Source organism: Cyanistes caeruleus, chromosome 1 (genome assembly GCF_971803275.1).
Source record: "Cyanistes caeruleus chromosome 1, bCyaCae1.hap1.1, whole genome shotgun sequence".
Lineage (NCBI taxonomy): Eukaryota > Metazoa > Chordata > Aves > Passeriformes > Paridae > Cyanistes > Cyanistes caeruleus.
Window position 1 is genome coordinate 38,063,526 of NC_141701.1, and position 27,998 is coordinate 38,091,523.

Sequence of the window (27,998 nt, forward strand, 5' to 3'; positions counted from 1 at the left end):
AAATACCTTATCCCGTTGCCAACACAGTGGAAGAGAATCAGAAGGGTTATTTGGAAAGCTTTTCATTTCATTTTCTCCTAAGTTATGATTCATCCACAGCTAAAACATTTCTGACAGTTAACCATCACAATTTACTTTACTAAAGTACAGCTATGTTTCTGCATTTTAAAACAAGAAATCTAAGTTTGAAGTTCACCTTCAATCTTTTCTGATTTTTTTCTGTTGCTGCTAAATATCTTCTGCTTAAATTGTTGCCAGTTTCATATGTCACTGAGTGCTGGAATTAAATAATACATTTTATCTTCAATGTCTTTCTTCGATTGTTTCAGATCAATTACAAAATACTGAGCTGTTGTCTTTGAATATGGCTGGAGAGCTACAGGGACAACTGCTCACAAAAGCTGTTACATTGTTGGTTGTAAGCAATAGTTGTAGACCATTCGCTAGGATTTCTGAGAGCTGTGTTTTTTTCCTGTTGAAGGAAAACAATGCTCTGGTGAAATGTTGCAGGGCTTTTATCTAAATTGCTACTGAATTTCATGTCTCCCTATAATCCAGTTCCATTTGCTTTTCGAAGCGTGCTTTCCTCTTGCATTGCTGTCAGTTCAGCTCAGATCACATACATTACACTGAAGATCATCTAGATTTTCATGTCTTCCTTCCTTCAGTTTAAAATTAATCCAGTTGTATCTACTGACCAACGTCTTGCTTTCATCTCACTTGGTTTTTTTTAAAGTCTAGCCTGAGACATCACAAAATGCTACAGAAACATGTTGCTACAGTTTTGTACTACATTCAGGGGTCATGAAAGGATCCAACAACCTTTGCTAAGTATGAGTTGTGTGTAAAGTTAGTACCAGTTGACCCATACACATACTTTTAATATACTTAACTTAAAACCAGGGATGTCTACTATAAAATGACACTTTAGAAAGCTGGGAAAACCTTTTAGGGGAAAAATGAGTGTGCCACATATGCTGGGTGATGTGTTAGGCTTTTGTAAAAGACTAGTCAAAATAGGCTGTGATTGTATTTGGGGTCTTTAAAGATTTGATGGGCTGGTGTTTTTCTTCTTTAAGAAATACTTGTTTAAAATGTAGCATGCCATTTGCTAGTACTATATTTGCATGTATTTAAAATAGATATTAAAATAGCCAGTATTAAAATAGACAGAATAGGTACTACTCCTACATTTACTGATGCTTTCCCAGCGTTTACTTCAGTGCTATTGTGCTGTATGGTGTTGAACAACAGACAAAATACTGCACAGAGAGCTTTCCACAGGGAGGATGTATTTGTAAAGAAAAGAGATTAGGTTTTACATCTGCTTTTGGAATCTTTGAGATACAACACCATCTTTAATAACATAGTTTTACCAGGTTTTAGAGTTTTCTTATTTAGGGGTTTATAGTTTAGTTTGTTTTGACTTCTTTTTTCCACTGAGGTCTATTTGGAATTAATTTGTAGTAAATGTACTTTTAATTCTAGGGTAGAACAGAACACTTATTCCAACTGGATGTTGCTGGGAAAGTAGGAGATGTTGTGCAAACTCTACATCAGGTATGTAGTTATTCGATATTCCTGCATATTTCATCACAGCATCTTTTGATTTTTAGTGTAGAGCTTTATTTTATCTCAAGGTGAAAATCTTGGAATATTTATTTTTAAAATGTGGACTTGAACACGGTGTCTAGTTCTGACAGCTGTTGTAAGTGGCCCATATTAGCTTTTAGTATGCAGGGTGGTAGTAAGCAAAGTAGTAACATAGCAGTAGCAGTGAATAAATATGTCTTACTGTAAAAAGAAATAATAATAGATATTTTAATATGTTCTCACAAAGAATGCTAAAGCCCCTCCTGTTCCTGTTGGCTTTCGAGCTGTGTGGGACACCTCTGTGCTATTTCACTTTAAGCTCGTTGTTTTAGCTTTACAGGGCTTCTTGTCTAGATAAGATGGGAGATCAAGCTGCCATGGTGAGTATGTGATTATTTCTAATATCCTTGTTTAATAATGAAATTGTGATACCACTGTTTAGTAATTAAGTTCTCATTGCATTTGAATCAGAGACCATATTAATTTTTCTTTCCTTCCACATTAGATCACTGCTATATTGCAGTCACGCTTGGCCAGAACTTCATTTGATAAAAACAGGTACTTTTCTAATCACTTTCTACTAGGAAATCATTTTCGTCTTTTGGCTGATCAGTCTACTGCGCTGATAGTTAGATGGCTGGTTGAGTTAGTGTAAGTTCCCTGATTCAGAGAGGTCTTTGTGTTCTAAGCATCTAGAATGGAGAGTGGGAAATTCTATGTTGTGAAGATGGATGTGTTACTTTGTCTCCAAAACATTTCATTTATCTGTGAATTTGTTGCAATTGGGCATCAGTGTATGCCAAATAAAAATACAGTTTTGGAAAAGTCAGCTGGTTTACTATTCTCAGACTGGAGTAGAATGTAGCAGTGCTCCTTTCTGGAGTGCCTTTTAAAGTGGAGCTCCCAACAAAACTTTATTCCTGGTAAAATAGGCTTGGTGAAGTCTCATTCTGATGTCCCAAGGCTATAAGCTAACTAAAACCTTTCTAAATAATTTTAGGGTGCATCTACCAAAGTAAGAACTGGAGGTAAACTTACTCCTTTTCTTCACTTGTAGATTTCAAAGCATTTCTGAAACGCTGCATATGGAATGTAAAGCAGAAATGGTGACGCCACTGGTGACTAATCCAGGGCATGTGTGCGTTACTGATGCTAACTTGTACTTCCAGCCTCTTAATGGATATCCTGTAAGTGCCTCGTAGATGGTCTTGCATACAATGTGAGCACGCTGCCCTGCTAGTGGACAGTTTTAATTTTCTGTACTATATCTCTGAAATGCACATAGAGCATATCTCCAAGACTATTTTCAGATATACTTACAAGGTCACTAGTTTTCCTTCAATCTCTGCTGCTCTGCTGCATTCAGTGTATCTCTTCCTCTGAGGCTTCTGTGCTAACTTGCTTAAAGTTTACCTGCTACTGACAAAGCACAAAATGTCCTTGCTCATTCTCTATTAATATTTGAAGATCACTATTTGTAACATTTCATTTAAGATAAACTTCTCAATCTTAGTCTGTTCCAAGTTAGTGAGAGCTTTACACGTTTACTTTGGGAGCTCTTAGCTAGGTTTTCTATAAAATTGATCATTTCTTTCTCTGGAGGAAAACTGAGTGCATGATGGCTTACTGCTTTGGAACTTTCCATAGATACAGTAATGATGGTCTTTGCAGGCCACTGTCACTTACCTGTGATTCTGTGAAATACTTTTAGTACAGACATGGCAGTAGCACGATCACCAGAAAGCTTTAATTCCCAGATTAATTTTTTTTTTTCCAATTTGCAAGTGAGATTGCATCAGCAGCCCTGGTGCTGCTCCAGCTGGGTATGACTGATCCTGCAGACTGGTGGTGCACAGTCTGGCCAGGGATGAAGTACCAAGATAGACCCATCCTCTAATCCCAGTGCTGGATTGCCAGTTCCCTCCACAGGGCTGAGGACTGGAGCACACACCTCTGGTGCTCTCATCTGCTGGTACCCTGTGGGGAAAGAAAGGAATCTTCCTAATTTGAGTGCCCTAAGGACAAGGAAAAGACAAGCAGAAGATTCAGGAGAGTCTGGAGACTCAGACACAGGAAAAATAATGGGAAAGCTCTGAGTTCTCTGAAAGGAATATTGAGTTAGAGAGATCATGTCTGTTACAAACTGGTACAGAGAATCTGAGAAAGTGTGTTTGACAAAGGAGGAGGAATTTGGGGGACAGACTTTTTAGAAAGGCCTTTTGCTATAGGTCAAGGGTAATAGTTTTAGATTATAACATGCTAGATTCAAGCTAGATAGGAAAAAAAAGGGGGTTTTACCACGGGGGTGGTAAAACACTGGCATAGGTTGTCTAGAGAAGTGGTGGATGCCCCATCCCTGGAAATATTCAAGGTTAGGTGACCACACTCAGACTCAAAGTTAAAGGCCTCCCTGCTCATTGCAGTGGGGTTAGACTAGATAGCCTTTAAAGGTTCCTTCCTACCTGGATTATTCTGTGATTATGACATGCTGGAAATAAGTGCAGGCAAGGGAAAGGTGTTTGAGTGGGACAGCGGTGCCGTTCTGATTCCGCCCGCCAGGTGGCACCCGTGGAACACTTTGCCCAGCAGCCCAGTAGCTTCCTTTTAATGTAGTTTATTGTGTTCTGCTTCTCTGGTGCATGAGCATTGCTGCTGGCGACAGGCTTGGGGATAATACACTGCTGCCTACTTATTCCTAAACTGTTCTGCTACTCAGGAAAAAAATAACAGCAAAGACAAGCTTCCTCTTTTTAACATAACTGCTTAGCGTCACTATTCCACTGCTAAAATGACATGGATGGATATTGTTTCCATATTGCTAGTATCTGTAGTCAAGAAAAACTTAAGATTTTCTGAGGAGGATATGGTAGAAGAACATAAACCTCCTAGAATGTCTCCATCTTTTCTTCCTCCTCCCTCATCCCCTACAGAAACCAGTAGTACAAATAACACTGCAAAATGTGCGTCGCATCTATAAAAGAAGACATGGGCTGATGCCACTGGTAAGCTCAAGTATTTATTATTTTATTTTATTGTCTTGCTATATATATGGTTTCTTAAAGGCACCAGCTGAAACAGTCTGCATCATTAAGTAAAAGCCATGTATTCTTAAAAGCTTTGTATTAAATAGTGAACAGTACTCAGTGATCCTTTCCAGTTTTTTAAGCATTTTCCTGTGTTGTCAAAAAGATGGAAACAGCATGAATTCTGACAAGGATGAAAAACTTCTTTCATAAGCAGTCAGCATAGGGGAAGGGAGAAGGGAGTACTGTTAGGGAGCAATTAATTCCATTTATCTAAAGCACCTATCACAGGATAAAATTAATTTCTCTCTCATGGTGTATTTTCTCTGGATTGATTTGTGGAGGAAGTTTGGTCTCTGCCTCATATTGAAACTAATGTGGAGTGATGGGTCCCACTGTAAGTGACTGAGGAATGACAAGAATCCTGCAGTGAAACTTCAGTCATGTTTCAGTGTTAGCACTGAAATTTCAATCTTGTAGAATTTTTTCTGTCTCAAAACACATTTAAATCAAATATCCTCTTTTTTGCCTAAGCGAATGGAGTGATGCAAAGAATTAAATGCCTATTACCTAGGGCTAATCAATCCAGACAGAGCCAATCTATTGGCTCAGTACAAACTGAATGCTTTTAAGATTGGAAATAGAAAATGTAGTATGTTAGATTTTGTGGGCAAAACTGCTACCCAGTTTAGAGCCGTAAGTCTTAGATTTTAATAACTGTAACTTTCTGTTAAAAAACGCAAGCACTACAGCTTGTCAATAATTGCTCTCATTTGTTTTTCCCCCCTTTAACTTTTCAGGGACTTGAAGTATTTTGTACAGAAAATGATCTATGTTCTGACATCTACTTGAAATTCTACAACTATCAGGATCGAGATGAGGTCTATTTCCTTATTGCAACATATATAGGTTTGCAGTATTTATTTATTAATGTAGTATGTAGCACCTTGTGAAGGGGAATTTGTCTGGATTTTGCTCTGTTGATGTGTGGAAAGAATAAGAAAAATAAACAGATATATAAGCTGTAATAATTTTTAATAGAAATAAACGAAGATCAGAATGAATGTTGTGAAATGGCACCAGTTTGGTTGTGTTTGAAGTGCCCAGTGTGAAAGCTGAGGTGGCATTATTGTGGCAAAACTAATTTTTTTGATTTGCAACTTGAATGCACTCATTTAAGAGCCCTCTCCCTGCCCCCCCCCTTCAGAAAAAAGTCAAAACTAAACAGAACAAAAATCAGACCAATGAAACAAAGAAAGACACAAAACATTATCTTCAAAGCAAGGAATAAATAAGGTCCACTCAGCTAAATTGTGTTTTGCTGAAAAAGTAGAGACTAGTTTGTATGTGGATCCCCCAAGTCCTCAGTTAAGACTTTATTGAGAAACTTCCTGTAATGGATGGATTTCCAGTGCACATATAAATACCTGAACTTTCCTCAGTCTTAGCAGTGGTTGATGAAAATTGTGAAAATCTGAAACACTTGAATTCTCATTTTTATTAAATCTTGTATGCATTAATTCCTAGAAAGTGATGGTTATTTTTTTGCAATTGTAAACAAAAACTTCCTAAAATGTGTGTGTCCTGGAAAAAAAAGGGAGAAAAGGGCTGAGTTTCTCTGTAACTTGAAACATGGAAACTCATATTTACTGCCAACATTGAAAATGTTTATGTAAATTTTGTGCTATTTTGTTATTGTATCAGGACTCTAGTTCTGTTTCAATGAATTTGCCTAAATATCAGTTGACATTTTCCTCCTGCTTCACAAAGTAAAATGGAAAGGCCACAAAGTGAAAACCTTCCTTTAGAATTATTTTTGTCTTCTATATTTTTCTTTGAAAAGGGAGTAGATTCTGACATCATTTTCTCTATTACTGAAATAGTTGCATGCTGTTACCCTGCTTCAGACTTTTTCTGGATAATTTTCTAAGGTGAAATTTCAAGTTGTATGTGAAAATGCTGATGATGTTGGAGCTTAGAAATAAAAAAAAGACGAGCCCTTTCCCTAAAAGTGTTTGTAGCACCTTGGTATCTCTCTGGCAGCAGAAGAGCCTCTCTTTGAAGTTGCAAACACCTTTTACTTGTAGAATTTAAAGTACTAAAGTGAAGGAAAGATTGGAATATGTCTTTCCACCCTATTCTGAGCTAAAATAGAGGCCTACCATAATCTAATCCAAGTTTCTTTCTTGCTGTCATGCTGTGGTTGCAGTCTTTCAATTCTGCTATTTCAGGCACTTGTCCAGGTGCTGTATACTGAATCAATGGAAGAAAATGTTAAAATAAATAAATAACCTGGTTTTCCAGCAGCATCCCTTGACATTACAGCTAATAAGCAGAGAGTAGTGCAGTTTAAATTTCTTGTGCTCCTGCCTATACTTCAAAGAGAACTCCATGTTCATAATTCCTACTTTCTTGAGTTTGGGTCAAGTTTTTTTTTTCTCTACTCTCTGTTTCAGTGGATCTGAAATTAAATCCTGTTCATGTGCATACATGACTTCTTTCCACCAGTTACAGATAGTGTACAGATAGCATCCTTGGTTGCAGTAGAAATATATATTTAGTTTTTCTTGACTGTAGCATAACTGCTTCTAGAAATTTGAAATCTTCAAGGTTGCCAGATTGCTGAGAGAGTTGTTCATGGTCTGCAGATATTTTTCCATTCCACATAAATATTCATCCATTCTTACTGTGGTTTCAACACTCCTTTTTTATGATTTTTATTATTTTTTTTTTGGCCAGATGCAATTTAGACCTGTTTGCAGAGATACTTAAAACTGTGTGAAGTATGGTAGCTATGGAAACATGAAGTTGCCAATTAATTCTGACTTCTTCTATTATGAAACTGTGCCCTTAATTGTTTTATAGTATCTTGCATAATGTTAATCACAGTATCATTTCGGGGCCAAACACCAAACCTCACAACTTTTAATATTTTATTTTATTTTATTTTAGAAAATCATATTGCAGAGCACACAGCTGAAAGTTATATGTTGCAGTGGCAGCGAGGACATATATCAAATTACCAGTATCTTCTCCATCTCAACAATCTGGCTGATAGAAGCTGCAATGATCTCTCCCAGTATCCTGTATTTCCTTGGATCATAGCAGACTACTCTAGTTCAGTGTTAGGTATGTGTATATAAAAAAGCATGTTAGTGCATCGTGAGCAGCCTGAAATGTGTGGTGGGGGCTTTTACACTGCATAAACTTGGTGTTACATCAAAATGAACCTAGCATTAGTGGTCTTGGATGTTTTCTTGTAGCCCTCATGTTCTTTTCTAATTCTTAGCATTGCAGATTGAATGCAAGAAGCTGACAAGGCTTGTGCCTAAATAGACTCCCTAATGAAGGGTCTTAGTGCAGTTTGTGTTGGGATTTTGTCCTTTTGAGAATTCTGTCCCTCTGCAAGAAACAGAAATGGGGAATCTCATGGTATTCGTCAGCATCTGCTCAAACACTTCAGTCTGATTGTATAGTGGGACTTAACTGTAGCCTGACAGAATGGTTAATGAGTAGGAAGAAGATGATACCAGCTGCTTTTGTGCCTTTGGTAGCAGGACCTTGACTATGTGATACTACTTGTCATAACTGTCCCATATATTAACTATTAGTTCTTAAGCAAGAGGTATGAGTTTATATGTACTTGGAAGGAGATGAGTAGCCATTTACAGTAAGACTTTATGGGGTTGCAGTTAGTAGGGAGGGAGAAAATTACTGGAGGGGGTTCTGTGTTGGCTTTTGTTTGCTTTGTTGCTGCTTGGATAGGTTTGGGGGGGCGGGGTTGGTGTGTTTTTAAATATTGATTAGGATACATTAAAGTAGAGTAGAATGCTTGGAGTCTATATAACCAAGCATTTGTTTTGGGGTTTTTTTTTAAAGATCTGACAAAGCCTGAAACATTTCGTGACCTTAGTAAACCAGTTGGTGCCCTGAATAAGGAGAGGCTGGATAGACTTGTGGTATGTATATCTTGGCATTTATGTGCTGAACATTTTGGGCCTTGTACATATTGGCAATAAAAGGAGCTTTGTCCAGCAAGCTTTGGGGATTATGTCTTATGAATTACTGTATCAAAAGTTAACTATAAACCTTATCAGAAGCAAATACACCTATAACCATTCCACATTTACTTTCCAGCTTAATTTCATCAGAACAGGTTTTGTCAGTACTAATTTAAAATTATTTGAATCCATTTCCTCTCTCTTACTACCTTTTCATACATATATACTTTTAAAGGGTTTCCCTTACTTTTAAAATAATATCCTGAAATCCATTTAGTATATATATGTATATATATGGTGGCACTGATACGCTATAAACATACATAGATTTATGAAACTTCAAAACCCATGGATTTAAATGTGTGATGTAAAACACGTTTGAAAGAAATAAGAAAAAGTACTAGAAATCTTAAGTATTTCCATTTAAGAAAAATACTGAATTTGAGGGAGAGTACTTCAAAGGGGGAAATTTGGATCCATGGATGTCAGAGCACCAACTTGAAAATTCTTTGTGCTTATAATAGTGCACAAAGTTTTTCTATTTCTCAAGGTAGGCAGGCTTTCCTTTCATAAACTGTCAGACACATACTGAGAGACTTAGAAGGTCCTTACTTGCTTGGTTTTTAATTGTTTATGTAAAATTATTGTCTTCTATGGAAATTTAATTATTCTAAAGTAATTTACAGAACATTAGAAAAAAAACATTGCCAGAATAACTCCATTATATTGATAAAAAATATTAAAGTATTTCAAAATCATATAGCTTCCTAAGATTGTGGCAGGCAAGAATATGAGCAATATTGTGTTTACAGTAACAGTAAATAAAGTCTTCCTTCTAAGATCTGACTTTCCTCAAACTGTTACTGACTTCATGCTTACTGCAGTGAAAGTCATTCTGTTTATATTATGAAACATTTTAGAGTAATGCATAGGAGCTTCAGACAGGAAGGAATCTTCCAGATTGATGGAAGTCAGTATGTTCTTCCACACGCTCATTAAATTTGATGTGAAAGACAAAAAGGAAGCATTTGTTTGCACTTCTTTGAATTAGAGTCACTGTAGTTATGTGCTAAAGTGAGAGGAAAAAAACACTGAAAACCTGATAATTCTGGATGATCAGTTATGACAACTATTTTGCCATGTTGATTTACTGCTCTGATTAAAACTGCATGGATATTAGAGCTTAAGAGGTTTGTTTGTTTTTTTTATCATTAGAGGAAAAATTGAGGGTGGGTGGTCCTAATATATGTCTTTAAAAAGAAACAGTGTGTATGTGTTCAAGATTGAAGGAAAGCAGGAGAGCTGATTTGAAACAGACATTTCTTTCTTCCTATGTTGCAGACACGTTATCAGGAAATGCCAGAGCCCAAGTTCATGTATGGAAGCCATTATTCTTCTCCGGGTTATGTTTTGTTTTATCTCGTTAGAGTTGGTAAGACACCTTTGATATGCTCTCTGAGCAGACAGTTACCTCCAAAGCAGACAAGGTTTTGGAGCAAGCTGATGATATTTTTCTTTCTCCTTAGCTCCAGAATACATGCTCTGTCTGCAGAATGGAAAGTTTGATCATGCTGACAGAATGTTCAACAGGTTTGTTTACATTTTGGCTATAACTAGACTGGTTTTGTTTTCAAGTAGGCATCAATGGGGAGTGCAAAGCCTTAAAAAATAGGGGTTTTTAACAAATGTGTGACTGATCTGTCTTATCTAGCATTGCAGAAACGTGGAAAAACTGTTTGGATGGTGCAACAGATTTCAAAGAGGTAAATGGCTGGAAAATTTTCAATTCTTCTCATCTGTGCTTAGTTTTCTCATCTACTGTTGATTTGAGAGTGGTTGGAGCGTGTTAGGTTGTTTTTTGTTGTTGTTTGTGCTTTTCAGTTGTGTGGGTTGGGTTTTTGGGGGTGTTTTTTTGGTTTTTTTTCATAAGGTTGATGACTGCATTTTATGAATCCTTTATTAAATGTATATTAATCCCATATCAACTCCATGTTTGCTCATCTGTGCCTGCTTTCTGGCTTTTAGTTTAACAGAAGTATGATTGTGAACATTAATGGAAATACATGGGAATTACCAGAGTGTGGATTAAGGCTGAAAAGACAATTTTAGGTATTGTCTGCTGGAATCTTTTAAGGATTTGGCTGTACTGAAGCACTACATCCAGAGGGTTAAACTGTAGAAGTAGTAACTTGGGGTTTTGAGCCTTGAGAAACCCTAGCTTTTAGAAATGTTGATAATAAACTGACACATAATAAATACTGTCAAACTCCTTTATCAAAGAAACATTACTTAATACAGAGATGCTTTAAAAAAAATAGTATTCAGTTAATGGTTAGATATGGTAGTATTTAAATAATTGATTTAACCTCTGAAAGTTCTGTCATAATTTTAAATTTATTCTAGATTTTAGTCTAGACTCTTACTTGATGTCTTAAAAATGAGGACATAGCTCTGAAGATCCTCATTGACATTAAGGATTTATATGTCACACATTACTTGTTTAAAATGTGTGCCACTGAATTTAGCAATTTAGCTCAGTGAACTGCTTTGTAGGGAAAACCTGGAAAATCTGCCCAGCTTTAGTGCTTGACCTATGAACTTTAATAACTTTCTTTCCACTGAATTATCTGTTTAAGTGACAAAAACTGACCTAATATCAAAACTTGGTTGTTTTTTGTTTGTTTTTTTAAATTCCAGTTGATTCCAGAATTTTATGAAAATGACTCTAGTTTTCTAGTGAACAGTTTGAAGCTGGACTTGGGAAAAAGGCAAGGTGGAAAGATGGTTGAAGATGTAGAGCTTCCACCTTGGGCATCAGGTACTAATAGTGAGATTTCTTGCATTATTAATTAATTGAAGATTGCTGGAATTGTGGTTCTTCCTTAAAAATGTCCCTTCTGGTTTCTTCTAAATGAACTCTTTCTTAAAAGCCCCTATTATGTCAGTGCTTTAAATTTTTATACAAAAATAGAGATTTTCTGTTGGCTTTTCAAGAATGAAGAGGAAGAGAGATGGATACCAATAACTGAAGGGTATATTTTTTCCTTTCATTAACCTTTCTCTTGTCAGGTCCTGATGACTTTCTTCAGAAGAGCCAAGAGGCCTTAGAAAGTCCATATGTGTCGGAACATCTTCATGAATGGATTGACATCATATTTGGCTACAAGCAGAAAGGAAGTGAAGCAATTGCAGCTCACAATGGTAAATACACATTTACAGAACTAGCAAAAAAAAAGGGGATGCTTCAGTTAGGTGGGAATGGTAAATCACAACATATCTGTAATGCTTATTTTGTTTTGAGTGTTCATAACTCTGCTTTGAATGCTTGATCCTTATTGGAAATAGTGACTTAACTGGCAGTATTGCCTTCATGATGATGTGCATCTTTGAAGATGTGCTAAAGAGGCTGGACAAGAGAATTCTGTAGCATTGCTGGGAATTGCTTGCACATCATGGTGTGGCAATATAATAGGGAATTAATGTTTTCCAATTAAAAATGGGAGCATGTAGGGTCTCCAAATAAACATGTATTTAACTTTCCTCCACTCTCATTGAGAGGGTCAGTTCAGTGAGAGAATTTCATTGCAATTTCTACCTCCTCCTGAGGGAATTTCCAAGGGAAATAATGGGCTAATGGGCTCCAGGTCTTTGGAGCAAGAATGAAGGAAAAAGCATGTGTTGGATAGTCTGTATACATACACATGACTGCATGTGAGATGTTTCACTATTTGCAGCCTTACTCTAAACATGTATCTAGCCACTATGGGCAAAGGGGGGTGTTATGTGACTGCTGTGTAGATATGTTTATTTATACCTTAGAGTATTACCAGTGATTAACTTATTAATCAGTCTGATATTTTAGCTGTGCATGTTACCACCCAATAAGGAAGTGCCCTCTTTTTAAAAAAAGAGTAGCAGACCAGATTTTTAGGGTGTTTAATCCAGAAGCCCTGATCCTTTTGAAGGACTACAAGTAACAGAAAATGTTGAGATGGTTTGCACTTAACAAGATAGAATAAGCTTAGAAAGAAAACCTTCCTGTAACAGTGGTTATGGTAGGAATAAGCAACTCCTCATTTTGGTACTCTCTCTACTTCCAGGGTAAGAGAGTAGAGATAGCAAGGATTGTTTTCCTGGGGTTTGTTTGGTTTTGGTTTTTTTTTTTACTGTTTGATTTGGAGTGGGTTGGGTTGTTTGCTCCTCATTTCTTTCCAGTGTACTTTTTCCACGTGTCTTTAACATATGATGGGCTGTATTTTAGAATTGTAGCATTTGGCATCCAGTCATACTGTGAGCATAAGTGTCAATTACAATGTTCCACAGACTTCAAATGCAGTAAATCAGCATATAAATTATGGCACCAATATTTTTACCTCTCAAAAGAGTGCACTAATGAAAGCACTTTTTATGCATAATGCACTGCTTCTGCTGCAGTATGGATTTTTTTTAGCATAATGAATTGTGGACATTTACGTAGATAAGAGAGGCAGAAGGGATCTGTGTATGGACTTAGGTCAAAGTAAATATTCTTAAGCAGAGGCCTCAAAGTCATTTGCGTCATGGCAATTCACCTGGAAAGGTGAATACACAGATCTTTCTGATCATTCTTTATTACTTTCTGTTCCTTATTTGAAAATTAACTAGAGATCCAGTTATGCAGCTGTGCTTGATTGCTTATTTATTTGTTTATTTTTTTACTGGGAGTGGGTATTTAATGAAGCTTAAATAAGTGATCCTTCCTTTATGAAAGTACTGATTTCTTCTGAAACTTTCTGAAAATCTCTTGGAAGTCCAAAGGTTTTTCAGGTAAAAAAACAGGATTAAAATGTAGGACCTCCAACTCTAATGCCTGCTGAAGGAGCTTATTTATGAGTAAAAAATGCAGCTCTGTTTATAGGAAGATGAGCATAATGAGCCTTGTATATCTACATTGTACAAATAAACTTTTTTTTCCAGTGTTTCACCCATTAACTTATGAAGGAGGAGTGGATTTAAACAGGTAATTAACAAGAATCTGAATGTTTTTGTTAAAGTAGTTAGCCAAGTTTCTCAGTATCTCTCCAAGTTCTCTGCTGGCTGTAAAAGGGCTCTGTACATGAATGGTGTTGCTCTTCTATTTTATACTCCCAAATATGCAGAGAACCAGCATCATGTTCTCAGCTTTAGCTTGCATTGAAAGATTGTTATTTAAACATTTCTTCAGTCTGGCTTTTGTGAAATTGCTTCATTTTTTCAGTCATTGAGAATATTGTTATTTTACATAAACAAAGTTATGAAGCCATTACATTATTGTAAATCAGCAGTAAATCAATTCTATAAGAATGTGTGATAGTGCTGTAGTAACTGCATGTGCAGTTCCATGCTTTTGGGGAAGGGGAGAGGGGAAAAAAAGTACTTGCTTCCTTGGCTTAATTATATATCTTGCTTTGTAAAGTATTATGGACCCCAATGAAAAAGTAGCTCTGCTGACACAAATCCTGGAGTTTGGACAGACGCCAAAACAGTTGTTTACAACCCCTCATCCTCAGAGGATAATTCCGAAATTGAAAAGCTTGTCTCGAACATCTAGTCACAGCACTTCCATAGCTGAGTCTCCAGGTAAATGTTTAATAGATAAACTAACAATGTGAAGGATTTGTAATTTTGAGTAGTACCACAGGATCTCATTATACAACTCTCTTGGCTACTTTCCCTGTAAGCCAACTCAAGATAAATCCATTAACTAAATCTTAAAGAAGAACAAAACTAGACCAGTTTCAATTTCAGATAGACCAGTATTCAAATACAGGTGTTGCTCTGTATTTTGCCTCGTGTTCCAGTGGTCTCCTCTGGGACTGTTCAACCTCTGCTTCTGAAGCTGTGGGAGGGCTATCTATCATCCTTGGCATTCCTGACACTTTAAATTCAAGCTGATGTGACAGCAGTTTCAATGACTATATCTGCCATTTTAAACAATGCAAAGATTTGTTTGGGTTTTTAACAGGAATATCTGAGGAGTAGCAATGAATTAGCTTGATCAAAGTAAACCCTAAGAACTTAAATTAAGCATCTGATTTCTTTTTTTTCCTTTTCCATCTGAAAGGGTATTTTTTTTTTCTCCCTATACCGCTATATACTGTAGGGACAGAGTTGACTGAATAACTTTCTTCTAGAAAAGTATTGCAATGCCCTCACTGGCTTCTGTTCAAGGCAGGACTTAAACCATTTCCCTGAAGCTAAGATACTATTGTCTTCATAATGTAGATGGTGATTTAAATTGAAATAAATTGAGCTGAACATTCAGTCCAGGTATCTATCACTTGGAAAGATATTTCTCATTTGACTGTCTTCAATTCACTTACAATTTAATGGCCTTCACTTTTAAGCAGAGGAGTGACGAGTGCTACTTAGCATGTCAACCTGCAGCACACAATGGCAAGAGGAGCTTTGAGAATTGTATGTGGTGATAGTAATGGTCATGTGTATTAAAATTGATTTGCTGCCTAAACCATTAATTCACACATGAACAGTTTGTCTTGGGTTTGATCTTTTTATAATCAACATTATAAAACTATCTAATTATGTCAATTTTGCATTTTTCATCCCTTAACTTTTGCAACAGTGAAATGAAGTTGTGACAGTCTTAACAGAATGCAATAGAAAAATAAAAGCATATACTTTATTGTAGCAGTAAATGGCTTTTCTAGTTCTTTTCCATCTGGAAAGCCCTTGACTTTTCAAAGGACATAAAAACATTGCTGCAGAGTTTTTTTTGTTTGTTTTCCTTTTTGGAATTACATTCTGAAAAGTCTGCAGTTTAAAAACACTAATTTGTTGAGAATAATCCTATTTTTGACTGTATAAGCCTATGCAAATTCAGAAAGAGATTTAGGAAGAAACGTTAGTGATCTTATCACTCTCTGCATTAGTCTAAGGATCTTATTCATGGAGCTCTGCATGATTTCTGTACTTTCATATTTATGTCAGCAATCTAGGTATTTGAAATACATATTTTTATTTTCTATTTGTGATGGAACTTTATCGTGGCATTTTATTGCAGTTTCTCCAAATGAAGAATCATTTGAAGATTTGACAGAAGAAAGTATAACACTTGCCTGGAACAATATTGCCAAACTAAAATTAGATAAGCAATATAAAATTCACAAAGAGTAGGTACTATTCTTTTCAGTCAAAATTCTTCCACTGAATTGGGGTGGGGGATCTGTGTATCAATCTGAATGATGGGTTAGGGTTTAAGGTAAATACTTTTCTTTCTGAGATGACTTAGTGATTTGATTATGCAAGATGAACTTGAGTATATAGTGGGTTATGAATCCAGAGAATGGGTTATTGTCAGCTTGATTTTTGCTATTGTTTTTCCTTAGCTCTATATCTGTATAAGTTATTATTTTAGTCCCTGAAGCAGATACTGATTACTCTTCTCTAAAACTGATAACAGGAGCCAGATAAAGACTTCCATTTATTTATTTTTTTTTATAATGCCAGGAGGATACAACTTCATCCCAACAGATTTGAAAGGTTAAACACTTAAGTTGTTCCACTGTACATCTCAAGCTGCTGCTGCGTGAGCAGTTTGCCAAGTCTCCAGCTATAGGTTTTCAGTTAATCCAGGTACCAAACTGTTCTGATGGATTCCTAGGGAGTCAAGAGTCAGTAGGGGCACTTTTCAGGTAAACTTTGAAAATACCTAATAATGTCAGCTATATTTTAAAGACCAGGTTTTCCTGTGGCCCCATCTGTTGCCCTAGTGACTGGGCTGGTTAGGAGGATTTCTTACTACCTTGAGTCCGGCTACTTTCTTGGTGACTGTAATCCAATCTAGGAAAACATTGTCATGTCCCTAAAACAAGGTAATATTTGTAGTGAGAAACCTGTTACCAAATTATTAGCATTAGAGAAATCTTGATCCTGAAATGAGACTCAAATTTCAGCTTCTGATTATTTTTATTCCTTTTTTTGAAGACTGCTGAGAAATAATGAGACACAGATCTGTGTAACAGAACTTTGGTTGTGTAGGATGCTCTGTGCTTTCTAATTCCCTGATACAAGCTTTGTCTAAATTTCTACCTATAGTACTTAGCCAGTGTCAAATTAAAGGAGAAGAAATGTGCAAGTTCCAATTCCTGATACTTGAGGTATTCAGAATCTGCTTGTAGCCAGTTTCCTGACTATTTGTAGCTAATCCAGAATTGGAAAAACTAAATGTGAAACCATTTATCCTCTCACACGGGCAAGTCCCTTCTGATGGAGTTCTTACAGAACGCTATGGGGATCCTCTCCTAGTGTTTCACATATTATGTCACAGTCTATTTTTGTCTCTAGGCAGATACCACACCACTGTAGTGTTTTTAATCTCCTTGAATGTCTTAGTTCTTACAGAGCTCAAATAACAGATTTCAACTGTAGTCTATTTACAGTATGATGGTTAAATTTCAAAACCTATGAAGTCACCCACAAGCTTACTTTTATTAAACAGGGCTATTACTGGAATAGCAGTCACTTGCAATGGGTCTTCTGTTTTCACTACATCCCAGGGTAAGTATTGCAGAGGTATTTGCCACAACCTGTGGAATAAATGCAGGTTAATGGTTTTTCTTTTTAAAAAAATTGAGTGAAACTGAAATATATATCTGATGTAACTCAATAGCTTAAGTATATGATTTTGCTCAGTTTTAGATGATTTTGACTCAAGAATTTCAATATTATCTAGGCTTGGTAGAGAATTTCAGTAGTAATAATAATGTATAACTATGTCCATTTTGATACCAGAGTTCTCTTAGAGTCTGATGAGCATGGTGTAGTCCATCTGTAACTGGTACAAAACAGGGAAGTTCCAGGCCCAAGTCACAAGCCTTATAAAGAGTTTCTTAGAGACTATGAGAAATCTGTCTGCTTTTCATAGTAAGATATTCAAGCAGGAGCAGAACTATTAGCTTCTAGAATATAAAATAGTCCTTTTTTTTTTCTCTTTTGTCCCTTATCCCCAGATTCAACTTTGAAGATGTTTTCCAAAGACTCGAAAACCATCCAAAGAAGTGTGTCCTTTTCAAACATGGTAAGCTGCTGTCAAAATAAGATTGAGATGATTGGGATGATTGAGAATCTTCTGAAAGCTCAGAGAGATGGCTCTTAGCATGCATCAATGCCTCTTTTCTTTCCCCTGCCTACTCAGTATCGTGTGTGAATAATTTAGCAGAGTGAATTGAGACTCTCTCAGGCCACAGAGAGACAGCACATTTTGCAAACATGGAGAAGGAGTATTAAATGGTCACACTGGCTCTGCTCTGAGTTGCCCTGCTATCCAGGGAAGAGCTTGTGGTAGACAGTCTGGCCTGAGCAGGGGTGTCTTCCTGTGCGACCTTGAACTGCCATTGCAACCAGAATTGCAAAGCTTAAATTCCACCCATGTCCTCACATCCAGGATTACCTTACTGCACCCCAGTGTTTGAAGCCTGTGAGTCAGCCAGCAAAGGAAAACCAAGCACAGGGAGTGGAATCTGTGCTGGGCGAAAATGAGCCATCCTCCCTCCATGAGCAATGATCTCAGCAACTTGTGAACAACATTTCTCCCCTGCTCCTAAAAGAGCTGGGAAAGCAATTCTGGGTTTGATTTTCTGTGCTTGAGCACTGTGGCCAGACCTGGGTTATAAAGATACACTCCCAGTTAGTATATTCAGTCTTCTATTGGTGCAAGACACCAAGATATATGTTTTCCTCTCTACCATCATCTCTTGGGGCAACAAGAATGGCAAATGTGTTGCCCAGACAGAAGCCACAGCATGCTCTGACTGATCCCCAGGTAAATAGCAGGATCAAGACCCTATGGTCTGCCATGGGGCACACTAGCAGGTGAATCTAGATACATCAGTGCCTAATGCTTCAGCAAAGGGAAACCTGGGAACATCACTTCTTGACACTGTGAAAAGGCAGCTCTTTGACTCCTAAGCCAAAAGTCTGTTTCATGAGGAGGCCTTGTATAATCTTACTCTTCTCACCTGTAGTTTTAGTGCTGATTTAAACACTTACAGCAATGCTAAAAGGAGTGGTGTTTACAGTCCAGCAGCTTACTGTTTTTCAACAGACCTAAAACATGACCAGTAATAATACTGGGTAGAAGCACTGGGCTGATAGTTGGTTTTTTCCTTGCTGTTTCTGGTGATGGTAATGTAACTGAGCAAGTACCTGTAAATAATGTTTCTTGTTGAGAGCAGTAGGAATTAGACTGTTACATTTTTTCATTGAAAAACCTAAGCTGATAAGTACCTGTGATGGAGAACAAACATCAAAAGAATCTGCATTTTTAGTTTCTGTTAGCTATTTGTGTCTAGAATTGACAGTAGCTTACTAGATGAAGAGCTGACCCAGTTATTTCTGAGTGAGCAATTACATATCACATGCTTGAAATGCCAGTTTCTTTGGAAAGATCTATCTTTAAGTTCTGCATGTATTTCTGAATGTTTCTGCTCCCTTTGTTTAACAGAAATAAAGTATTTATGATGTTCAGTGTCCAGCCTCTAAGGTTTTTCTTGATCAGAGTTCATATAACATCTGCATGTTATTTTTATAGAAGATTAAAATCAAAGCATGTTGATATGCTTGAGTTGAATATGTAGTAAGAAATTGAGTATTACTATTTTTTTTTTCTTTTCTTACAGGCTTTGTCATCTTGTGTAATCTTACCAGGAGATACCACTGTCATAAGTTCTTCATGGGACAATCATATGTGTGTATTTATTTCCTATTGACTGTATTGAATTGCATGCAGTGCCTTGGTTTTCATGCTTATGCTTTTAGATAATGATACAGAAAATAATTTTTAAAACACAGTGTATTTCTTATCCCACCCACCTCTGCTAGATTTCTGTTAGAAACTACAGAAACAAAGTTACTTTATTTAGAAAAAAGAACCCTTAAGTTTTACAAAACTTAATGCTTTTATAACCTTTCCCTCTTAGATATTTTTATTCAATTGCATTTGGGAGACAGCAAGACGTCCTAATGGGCCATGATGATGCAGTCAGCAAGATCTGTTGGCGTGATGGGCGCTTATTTTCTGCATCTTGGGATTCTACTGTGAAGGTTTGTAGATGGAATTGTTACAGTTGCATAACTATTTATAGTCAGTACTTTGTAATATTCAGCCAGCCAAATGCCTTAGGGTGGATGTACCTGTTGTACTAGAGTAATAACCTGGCTAGTATCACAGTAAATTTATTTCTAGAGTTTATTCTTCATTTAGCTTTAGCTCGGCTGTTTCAAAGCTGAAGTGTTATTTTTCAAGAAATTGCATTCATTCTACCTTGCTATAAAAATGAGTATTCTGAAGAGAAATTGTATTTGTTGGAGGAACTGGAATGTTTTGTGACTTTGGTGATTCTCTTTCCTGGGAATAGGCTTCTAAAGTGTTTAATAATTTTGTAGTTTGCATTCTTCAGCTAAGAGGACCAGAAACTTGCTAATCTGAAGAGCATGCCTACAGTTAGGTAGGAAGGTAATTTGGAAGCTTGAGACAGGACATAATTTCCCAAAGCCTGCTGTGTATTATTTATCACTGCACATTTAATGCAGTGATATACCCATTCTTAGATAGGCTTTGTAGGTTATCTGAAGTCAGCAGAATTGTGTTCACCATGTGGCTCTGCTTAGGGTAAAGGAGTTCAAGTGCCATTTCTTGCTGTATTCTGCCACGTAGGCAAGGTCCACAGTGAACACAAACAGCCCTTCTTGTAATGTGAGAGTTCAGCACTGAAGGAACTCATCTGGGGTTATACTACTGCTTCCTTGAACAAACTTAACTATCTGTGTTGTAGGTGTGGCACTGTGTTCCTGGAGAGACCGTGAGCAATAAAAAACACCACTTTGAACTGCTTGCAGAGTTAGAACATGATGTTAGTGTAAGTATGTTGATGCAGTATCTCAGAATAAGAAAATTAATTGATGATTTAAATAATGATCTAGTGGTAAAACACAAAGATTGGATATGGGGCTGAGGAGTGTATTTTGGGAAATGTGTGTAGGGGTGTTTTGGTTTGGGGTTTTCACTGTCTGATGGTTCTGCACCAGTGTTCCCTGTTTCCTGGGTTGAAAGGTCCATTTCTTGAGACTGAAGCACCAGTGTAAACAGACATTTCTTAATTTGTCTTGCTCAGCTTGTGTGCACAGAATTCTTATGGTGGGCAGGAAGGATTGGGTGGCTTTTGTTTGCTTCTTTGGTTTTGAAAACAGATTAATATTTTTTTTCAAGTGTTTTGGTTGTTACAACATCCTCTTAATATAAGGCAAGCAAATGAAAAAGAATTCCTGAGTTGTTTACCATGCTTTCATGGTAAATATCTTAGTGAATTTCACTGTAAATATATAAACACATTGTGTGCAATGTGTCATAAATATGTAAGTGCATACTTTATTTTTACAGCTTCTAACATCACTCTAGTAAGATATTTAGAATGACTCTGTTCTAAACCTTCCTAAGAGCTATTTTTTTTGAATAGGTCACAATGTTGGCAAATACTGAAACAGTTCTGGTAACATTTAAGAACTGTATCCAAGAGAACTGGAAATAACTGATGGGTAGGAAGATTTTTTAAAGTGAAAATTTTACCCTTAAGGGTAGAGTCTGGCAGTTAGACAGAGAGTGTTGGTACTAAAAGCAATCTGAAATGTCAGATAGCATTTCTGATTGTAAAAATCAAAAGCTTTTTAAAATATCTTCAAGGTGACCTATTTTTCCTTTTTATGGTTTGGATTTTTCATACTTGTACTTAATTAAGGATGTTGAGAATTAAATTCAAAGCTTTTCATAAATAAAATATCATCTTAGGGATAATGGGCTTGTTTTGTTTAAAACCTGTCTCAAGATGGCTCACATGAAAGAATAGGAAAAATCACAGGATTTTTAACTTCCTAGGTAAATACAATCGACCTTAATGCTGCAAATACCATCCTGGCATCTGGAACCAAAGAGGGCACCATTAGTGTTTGGGATGTTACTACAGCAACAGTGTTGCACCAGTTGCCATGTCACTCTGGGACTGTATTTCATGCTGCTTTTAGTCCTGGTAGGTTGGATTTCAGTTTTTAATATGCACTGTTGGGAGGTCAAAAGGAATCTTACTCTTGATGCCATGTAACATATCTTTCTTACTGGAATTAGTGCTTTAAGGAGGATAGTGAGATGTTTTGGATTGTCACACATCTCCACTGTAAAGAATTTAATTGTGCAAAAAGCTATGCTAGACTATAGACCTGTGGTCTAGACTCTAAACCAATCTTGTTCATCTTTGCTTGGAGACTTAATTTCCAGTAAATTATTTATAGATAAGTAGGTCAGGCAATGTCACATCCAACGTGCTGATCGCAGAGTGCTTTGGTAACTAGAACTGAATGTCTGAACATGATTTTTTTGTTGTTTCTTTTGTTCACTTCCTTCTTTCATACAGACAGCAGACATCTACTGAGCACAGGGGAGGACTGTTGTTTTAAAGTAATAGATGTACAAACTGGAATGCTCATATCTTCTGTGACCACTGAAGAGCCACAGAGGTAATGCTGAGAACATGCAGGTTATGAGCTGGGTGGAGATGGCTGGAGACACCAAGGTGGGAAGGGCAGTGCTACTGGGAACTTTGTTCTATTGAAGCACTTTTTAGAGTGCAGAGACTGACATTCTAGCATGTTGCACATTATGATCAAGCTTTCCAAATAGGAAAAATCAAACACCTCTCTATGTAAATAACTTTTCAACAACAACTTTCATGTCCCTTAATGATGATTACAGCTGTAGCTAACCAGCTCTTCCAGTAGCTGAACTACTGAAACGTCTAACAAGTTGAGTTTTCTTACTTGAATCATTTCCATCACCAATATTGATTTTTTTGGGTTTGTTTTGGAGAGTTTGTTTTAATGTTTTATTTTTATTTTGATAGTCTTAAAAAAGATTGGCTTTTAAAATCAAAGACTGATCACCTTTTTCCACCAACTGAAAAGTAGACAGTTATATGGTTTATCAGATAAACAGAAGAAATGCTTACTTAGTTACAGAAGTAAAAATATAGCAGCTATACACTTGTTCATTTTTTTTGGTGGCTACACACAAAAATGCTCACATATATATTTTCACTAGTTATTTACCTGAAAGTCATCTTTGCTTTTTAAGTGATGGTTTCAGGAATATGAAGTGGCAGAAGTGAAACTGAAGGCTTATGAGAGCACTGTACATCTGTGTAGTTGACTGTGTCCTCTGTGCTGTTATGGGATTATGTTTCATGCTCTGCCAGGGGAAAGCCTGGCTGGGTCTAGGGCAGTTACAGAATCAAGTTTGGGTCATGACTCTTTAAAATAATTTGGGAATAATCTTTCCAGAAAGATGTGTTACAGGGCAGTTTCCTTTGGTTTCATATTTCTATTTCCAGTTCTTTTTTGACCTAGTTTGGAAATGTTTGGCTGTCATCATGCAAAAGCCTGACATGAACTAATTTCACACTTATTTGCAGGTGCTTCAAATGGGATGGAAATACCATCTTATCAGGATCTCAATCTGGTGAATTACTGATTTGGGACCTTCTTGGAGGAAAAGTTACTGAAAGAATCAAAGGGCATACAGGTATGCCTGAACTATTCCCATTCTCAAACTAAGTGTGAGATTCCTATTTTCCAGCTCTTTTAGTACTGAAAAGTTTGAGAGTCATCTGCTCAGCCAGCTGGCTGTTCCTGATGTCAGCTTAACCTGAAACACCAGAATTAAAAATAGGTCCATGTGAGCCTCCTAGGAAATCAAATAAGAATGGAGGAATATTGCTTTGGACAAGACTGGCCAGAGGGAAATTACTTTCAATTTTTCTAATTCACACAATGCAAAAGTCAACATTTTTCTACCTCTTGGCCCTCAAATATTAGTATAGACTGTACTGTATCCTTTGCCACAGTGTGTCCAGGCTGAGTCTAACAGCATTAAGTTCTCTAGTAAACTTGTTTTGGATGGGGATTTATAGGCTGATTTAAATGTATCTATATAGTCTCAGTACATGAGCAACCAGGATCTGTGGAGAAAAACTACCTAAGTTTTTAAGGCTGTTTAACTAAGAGCAGTTGTTTCAAACTTCCCTACTGTAAGTTTTACTCTGGAACTTGACCTATGAAGAGATCATTCTGTAGCTGGGGACTTTTCAGAAGTGGGTTTCTGAGGCATATGCTACAAGATGTGAATACACTTTGCACTCTGCCACTTTTTCCATGTTAAAAAAGCTCATTATCCATGAATACTTTCCTTAGTTGCCATCTGCATTCTGTGCTGCAATGATGTTGTCCCTCTAGTACCAGTCAGCTGAAGCAATAGAGTATGAGATCATTACTCATGTGAATAATTACAACTACCTGGAACCCTACTAAAATTTCTCTTAGCATACACTGTTTCAATATAATCCAATGATCAGACTATGCAAAACTCTCTCAAAAAGATCTGTTCTGTCATCTGGAGTACCACACTTACTTGCATTTAGATTTACTTGTTTGTTGTTTTGTTTCCCAGGTGCAGTAATGTCCATGTGGATGAATGAACAATGCAACAGTGTTATTACAGGAGGGGAAGACAAACACATCATGTTCTGGAAACTGCAATACTAAGTGCCTTTCCCTCCAGTCATTTAAATGAACTCTAATTTTAAACCAAACCTTTTAAAGGAACTTAACTGTGTGCAATGATGGCTGCTGAAGCTCAACCAGATAGGAAGCTTTGTTCAACCACAACTTTCTATGTTATGGTGACTTCACTGAGAGCTCTTAACTTCCATAGAGTATGCATTTGTTTTTCATGGACTATCATACTGAAATTGCTTGTGTAAAATGATATCTGATATGAAATTAAAGACTTATTTTTCTGTAATTAAAGAGCTCTTAACTTGCAGTCATTGTTTGATTTACATGGAATGTATCAGAGCTTGCTGTTTGAACTGCTTTGAAAGAAGAAGCATTTGCATATCTAATTTAAGCCTTTTAGGGTGTGTGGAGCTTAATGCTGTCATGTCGTGTGCAGTCATCCTTTCTTAGTGGAGATGTATGTGATTGTAAATACTGCTTTGAACACCACAGCAGCTGCTGTTCTGAGCAGTCCTCAGTCTGGGCTCCCAGATAGTCCTTACCTGTGACTATTTGCAAAGGCATAGAACACAATAAGAAAATTTCTCTGCTGCTTTTCCTACTCAAAAACAGCACCAATGTATTGGTCTGAAAAGAAGACAAGCATAAAATTGATATCCTAACAGACCAGCTAGATGTATTGGGATAAATATTTCCTTAATCCTCTGCCTGGAGTTGGAGCATAGAAGACTATCACTCTTCCTTTTCCTCATTTATATTACTATCCTTCTCAGTAATCTTCAGCATTTTCATGTTTTGTTTAGTGTTCTCAACCTCCTTTAACTGAAATCACCTTTGGGATGAAATTTCAATATAGCATTTAAACAGAGCTACAGTTCCTGGGTTTATCCAATCCCCCAGCTGTCTTAACCCAGGAAGAAGGCAGTGTTGCACAAGGATTACTTTCTCTGTAGGACTTCAGGGTATCTTTTCCTGCTAGGAGCTGTTCTGAAGTGAAAGACTTGAAATAATACTTAAGTGGTTTATTTACAGCAATAAGCATTTGCATTTGTAATGCTGGCTGAGTATGACTGAAGATCTGTTTTTTTCTCTGCTGGTCTTCCCTACTGCTGCTGGTGAGGTGCCCTGGCACAGTGTCCAGGGCAAGTGTTCTACTAAACTGTGTTCAGTCAGATATCCTGCCTTGGGTTTGACACCCAGTGCCTCTTCCAAGGCACAGCTGTTTCTTCATTTTATAAAACAATCAGCTTATGTTTAGACACTGTTCTCTCCTTCCCATAATCTTCTATAACTGCAGTGTGAGCTTATTTTTCAGTAAGGTAAGAGTATTAAACCAAAGTGGTATTTATTTCAGCCACACTACTCACTTGACTCAGGAGGTAACTGGATTTTTATGTAACCAAGTGAGTGTGTGTGGTGAAGCCACACATGGCAAAAGACTAAGCTGTACTGTGCATGCCTGCTGTACCAGACTTAATCTTGCAGGAGCATGTTTCTTCACCTTTAAATTTATTTATTATTTATTAAATTTATTTATTTCCCAAACATATCTGTGTGCAGGGACAGCTAATAGAATGTGATTTTTCTACACTTGCCTGGAAATGGCTTGGGTGAATTCTGGGTTGTCCTTGTCACTAGGGGGCCTCCTGCTGAGCTAAACCAGAGGAAAATAACTCAGAACTGAGGAGGCACAAGCTTCAGGGTCAAACTACCTCAGAGAATATACCCTTTTGGTTAAATATGGATGCATGGTACACATAACTCTTGAGTGCAGCTGAGGTTTACCTTCTGCTGTAAAGCTTGCTCACAGAACAGAGCCCTCCTCCACTGCTTCATTGCCTAAAGCAACCATAGCTTTTTTAAGGGGAAAAAGCAGTCAACTCTATTGATTAACCCTATTCCTTGCAGTTTCTGTGAATTTATGTGCATTTAACCATAAGTCACTCTTCAATGCTAGCTAATTTCTGCCTTAAAACAAGAGCTTTTTTATTCTTTTACTTTTGGTTGCTATCTGCTATAGCTGAATGTTCTTTTACTGAAATTCTAGCCCTGTTTTTTCCAATGGATTTTCCCAGTAGTTCCAGCGATCTGGCTGATAACAAAAAAAAATAAGTATGGTCAACTTACATTCCCCCAACATACTGTTGTCTTCATTTACTTTTTTTTTTCCAGTTTTAATTTTAGCCAGATTTGTTCTTAGTAGGGAGTCACAAGATTTAAGTAACCAAATGCCACCTGTTAAGCTGTAAGTAAAGAGTTTTAAAGCCCAATTAGATCTATAATCAGCCCTTGCTGACTCATCTGCTCCTGTGTAAAAACTGGTTAGAAGCAGAGATCAGTGTCTGGGCTCCAGGGATGTCACAGCTAAGCAAAGGAGCTTGGCAAAGCCCTTAGAGATGGCTGCAGGCACAAGGGCAGGGCCCATGAGGCTGAATTACACCAGTGCTACATGAAGCCACCAATTACTGCCAGTGTAGGCTTGCCACAGTGGTTCCAGAGACACATCATTTAGTAACCAAACAGTCCCACTAAACTGGCTTGCAGGATGAATTTGATCACCTCTCCAGCCTAAAGTGCTGTAATGGTTTTCTCTGGGTTACTGTAACTGAGAAATTCATTTCAGAAACAGCAAGCTACATGGCAAGACTTTTCCTGACTGCTGAACTTCAGTCCTCCCTGGAAGAGCAGGTCTCCCAACCCTGCTTTTCCTTCAAACAGGAAAAGCTACACTTAGCTACACATGCTAATGAGAGGAAGTGGCAGATGAGAGAGACTCTGTTTATTGCAGACTGCCAAGCTCTGAACTGTTTGCTTTTCTTTTTGGTGTGATCTCTTACAATCTTTTGCAGTATATGTCCCTTAAATGGACAAGCAAAAAAGTAAGATGCCACCGCTCCCAGACCACTTCTGGATCCAAGTAAATTCTGAAGGAATAGCTAAACTGATCCCCCAAATACATCTTAACAAAATAATACCTTTACTGAACTGAAGTTCTTTGCTTTGACTTCATGCTGCTGCCAACTATGAAGAAAACTGAAGTTCAGTAATCCTAGATTTCATAGCTGAAACCTGGAACAGAGGCAGAAAAAAATAGTAAAAAGGCAGTCACTAAACTTCAAGTCTCAGTTTAACATGCCTCTGAGCTGTTGTGGTGGGCTGATCCAAATGATAACTGAGCCCCTGCTGAGCCTCTTACTTACCCTGCCCCACAGCAAGAGGGGCAAGAGACTCAAAAGGGCAAAAGCTACGAAAATTTGTAGATTGCAATAGATGGGAGAAAATAGTGGGGAAGAAAAAAAAAAAAAGTGATGAAAAGGTAATCATTCTCTTATTCCTCCAGCAGACTGCTGCCCAGACCAACAACTGCCTTGGAAATATTCCCCACTAATTATTGCTGAGCATAATGTAAAATGGTGTTGATTTTCCCTTGGCCAGTTTGGATCAGTGGTCACACTGTGCTCCCTCTCAGCCCTTGCTCCCTGGGGGGCAGGGCACCAAATGAGAAGCTGGAGAGGCCTTGTCAATGTGCTCATACAACTCAGCAAACACGCTGCTGTTATCCGCCCTACTTTGGTCACAGGCCTCCAACACAGCCCCATACCCGCTCCTACAAGAAAATTGACTTCATCCCAGCCCAATCCAGCATACCCAGCAAGCTGCAGGCAGTGTTACAGTGAAATTGCAACTCTACAATTAGTAAATCTCGTAGAAAAGCTCAGTGCTATTCCACATGTTACACTTAAGGTGTAAAGAAAGTTAGAATCATAAGAAGGCCTGGGTTGGAAGG

At 37.3% G+C, this 27,998-nt stretch overlaps 1 protein-coding gene and 1 long non-coding RNA gene across 3 annotated transcripts in view; one reads left to right on the forward strand and one right to left on the reverse strand.

The window, feature by feature from the left end:
• The window catches only part of NSMAF (neutral sphingomyelinase activation associated factor), a 38,931-nt gene extending 14,413 nt beyond the window's left edge, over positions 1 to 24,518 (forward strand). Inside the window, exons 7-31 of one of the 2 annotated variants that reach the window (XM_086887350.1) lie at positions 1,489 to 1,560; positions 1,926 to 1,973; positions 2,099 to 2,151; positions 2,651 to 2,780; positions 4,524 to 4,595; positions 5,417 to 5,525; positions 7,569 to 7,745; positions 8,496 to 8,575; positions 9,959 to 10,049; positions 10,144 to 10,207; positions 10,329 to 10,380; positions 11,315 to 11,435; positions 11,687 to 11,818; positions 13,574 to 13,616; positions 14,052 to 14,215; positions 15,657 to 15,765; positions 17,094 to 17,152; positions 17,605 to 17,672; positions 19,273 to 19,340; positions 19,573 to 19,696; positions 20,428 to 20,511; positions 21,525 to 21,675; positions 22,057 to 22,159; positions 23,110 to 23,219; positions 24,144 to 24,518. In XM_086887350.1, coding sequence (XP_086743476.1) covers positions 1,489 to 1,560; positions 1,926 to 1,973; positions 2,099 to 2,151; positions 2,651 to 2,780; positions 4,524 to 4,595; positions 5,417 to 5,525; positions 7,569 to 7,745; positions 8,496 to 8,575; positions 9,959 to 10,049; positions 10,144 to 10,207; positions 10,329 to 10,380; positions 11,315 to 11,435; positions 11,687 to 11,818; positions 13,574 to 13,616; positions 14,052 to 14,215; positions 15,657 to 15,765; positions 17,094 to 17,152; positions 17,605 to 17,672; positions 19,273 to 19,340; positions 19,573 to 19,696; positions 20,428 to 20,511; positions 21,525 to 21,675; positions 22,057 to 22,159; positions 23,110 to 23,219; positions 24,144 to 24,238 — 2,379 coding nt within the window. In that variant the 3' untranslated portion in view covers positions 24,239 to 24,518. Of the gene's footprint in view, positions 1 to 1,488; positions 1,561 to 1,925; positions 1,974 to 2,098; positions 2,152 to 2,650; positions 2,781 to 4,523; positions 4,596 to 5,416; positions 5,526 to 7,568; positions 7,746 to 8,495; positions 8,576 to 9,958; positions 10,050 to 10,143; positions 10,208 to 10,328; positions 10,381 to 11,314; positions 11,436 to 11,686; positions 11,819 to 13,573; positions 13,617 to 14,051; positions 14,216 to 15,656; positions 15,766 to 16,165; positions 16,288 to 17,093; positions 17,153 to 17,604; positions 17,673 to 19,272; positions 19,341 to 19,572; positions 19,697 to 20,427; positions 20,512 to 21,524; positions 21,676 to 22,056; positions 22,160 to 23,109; positions 23,220 to 24,143 lie in introns of those variants that run through there. The other variant, XM_086887357.1, reaches the window with a different exon arrangement.
• On the reverse strand, positions 1,276 to 27,280 carry LOC147655439 (uncharacterized). The gene is made up of 2 exons (XR_015286392.1): positions 27,187 to 27,280; positions 1,276 to 3,570 (listed from the first exon to the last, which is right to left on the reverse strand). It is a non-coding gene; the product is annotated as an uncharacterized LOC147655439 (long non-coding RNA).
• Between the last annotated feature and the right edge of the window lie 718 nt (positions 27,281 to 27,998).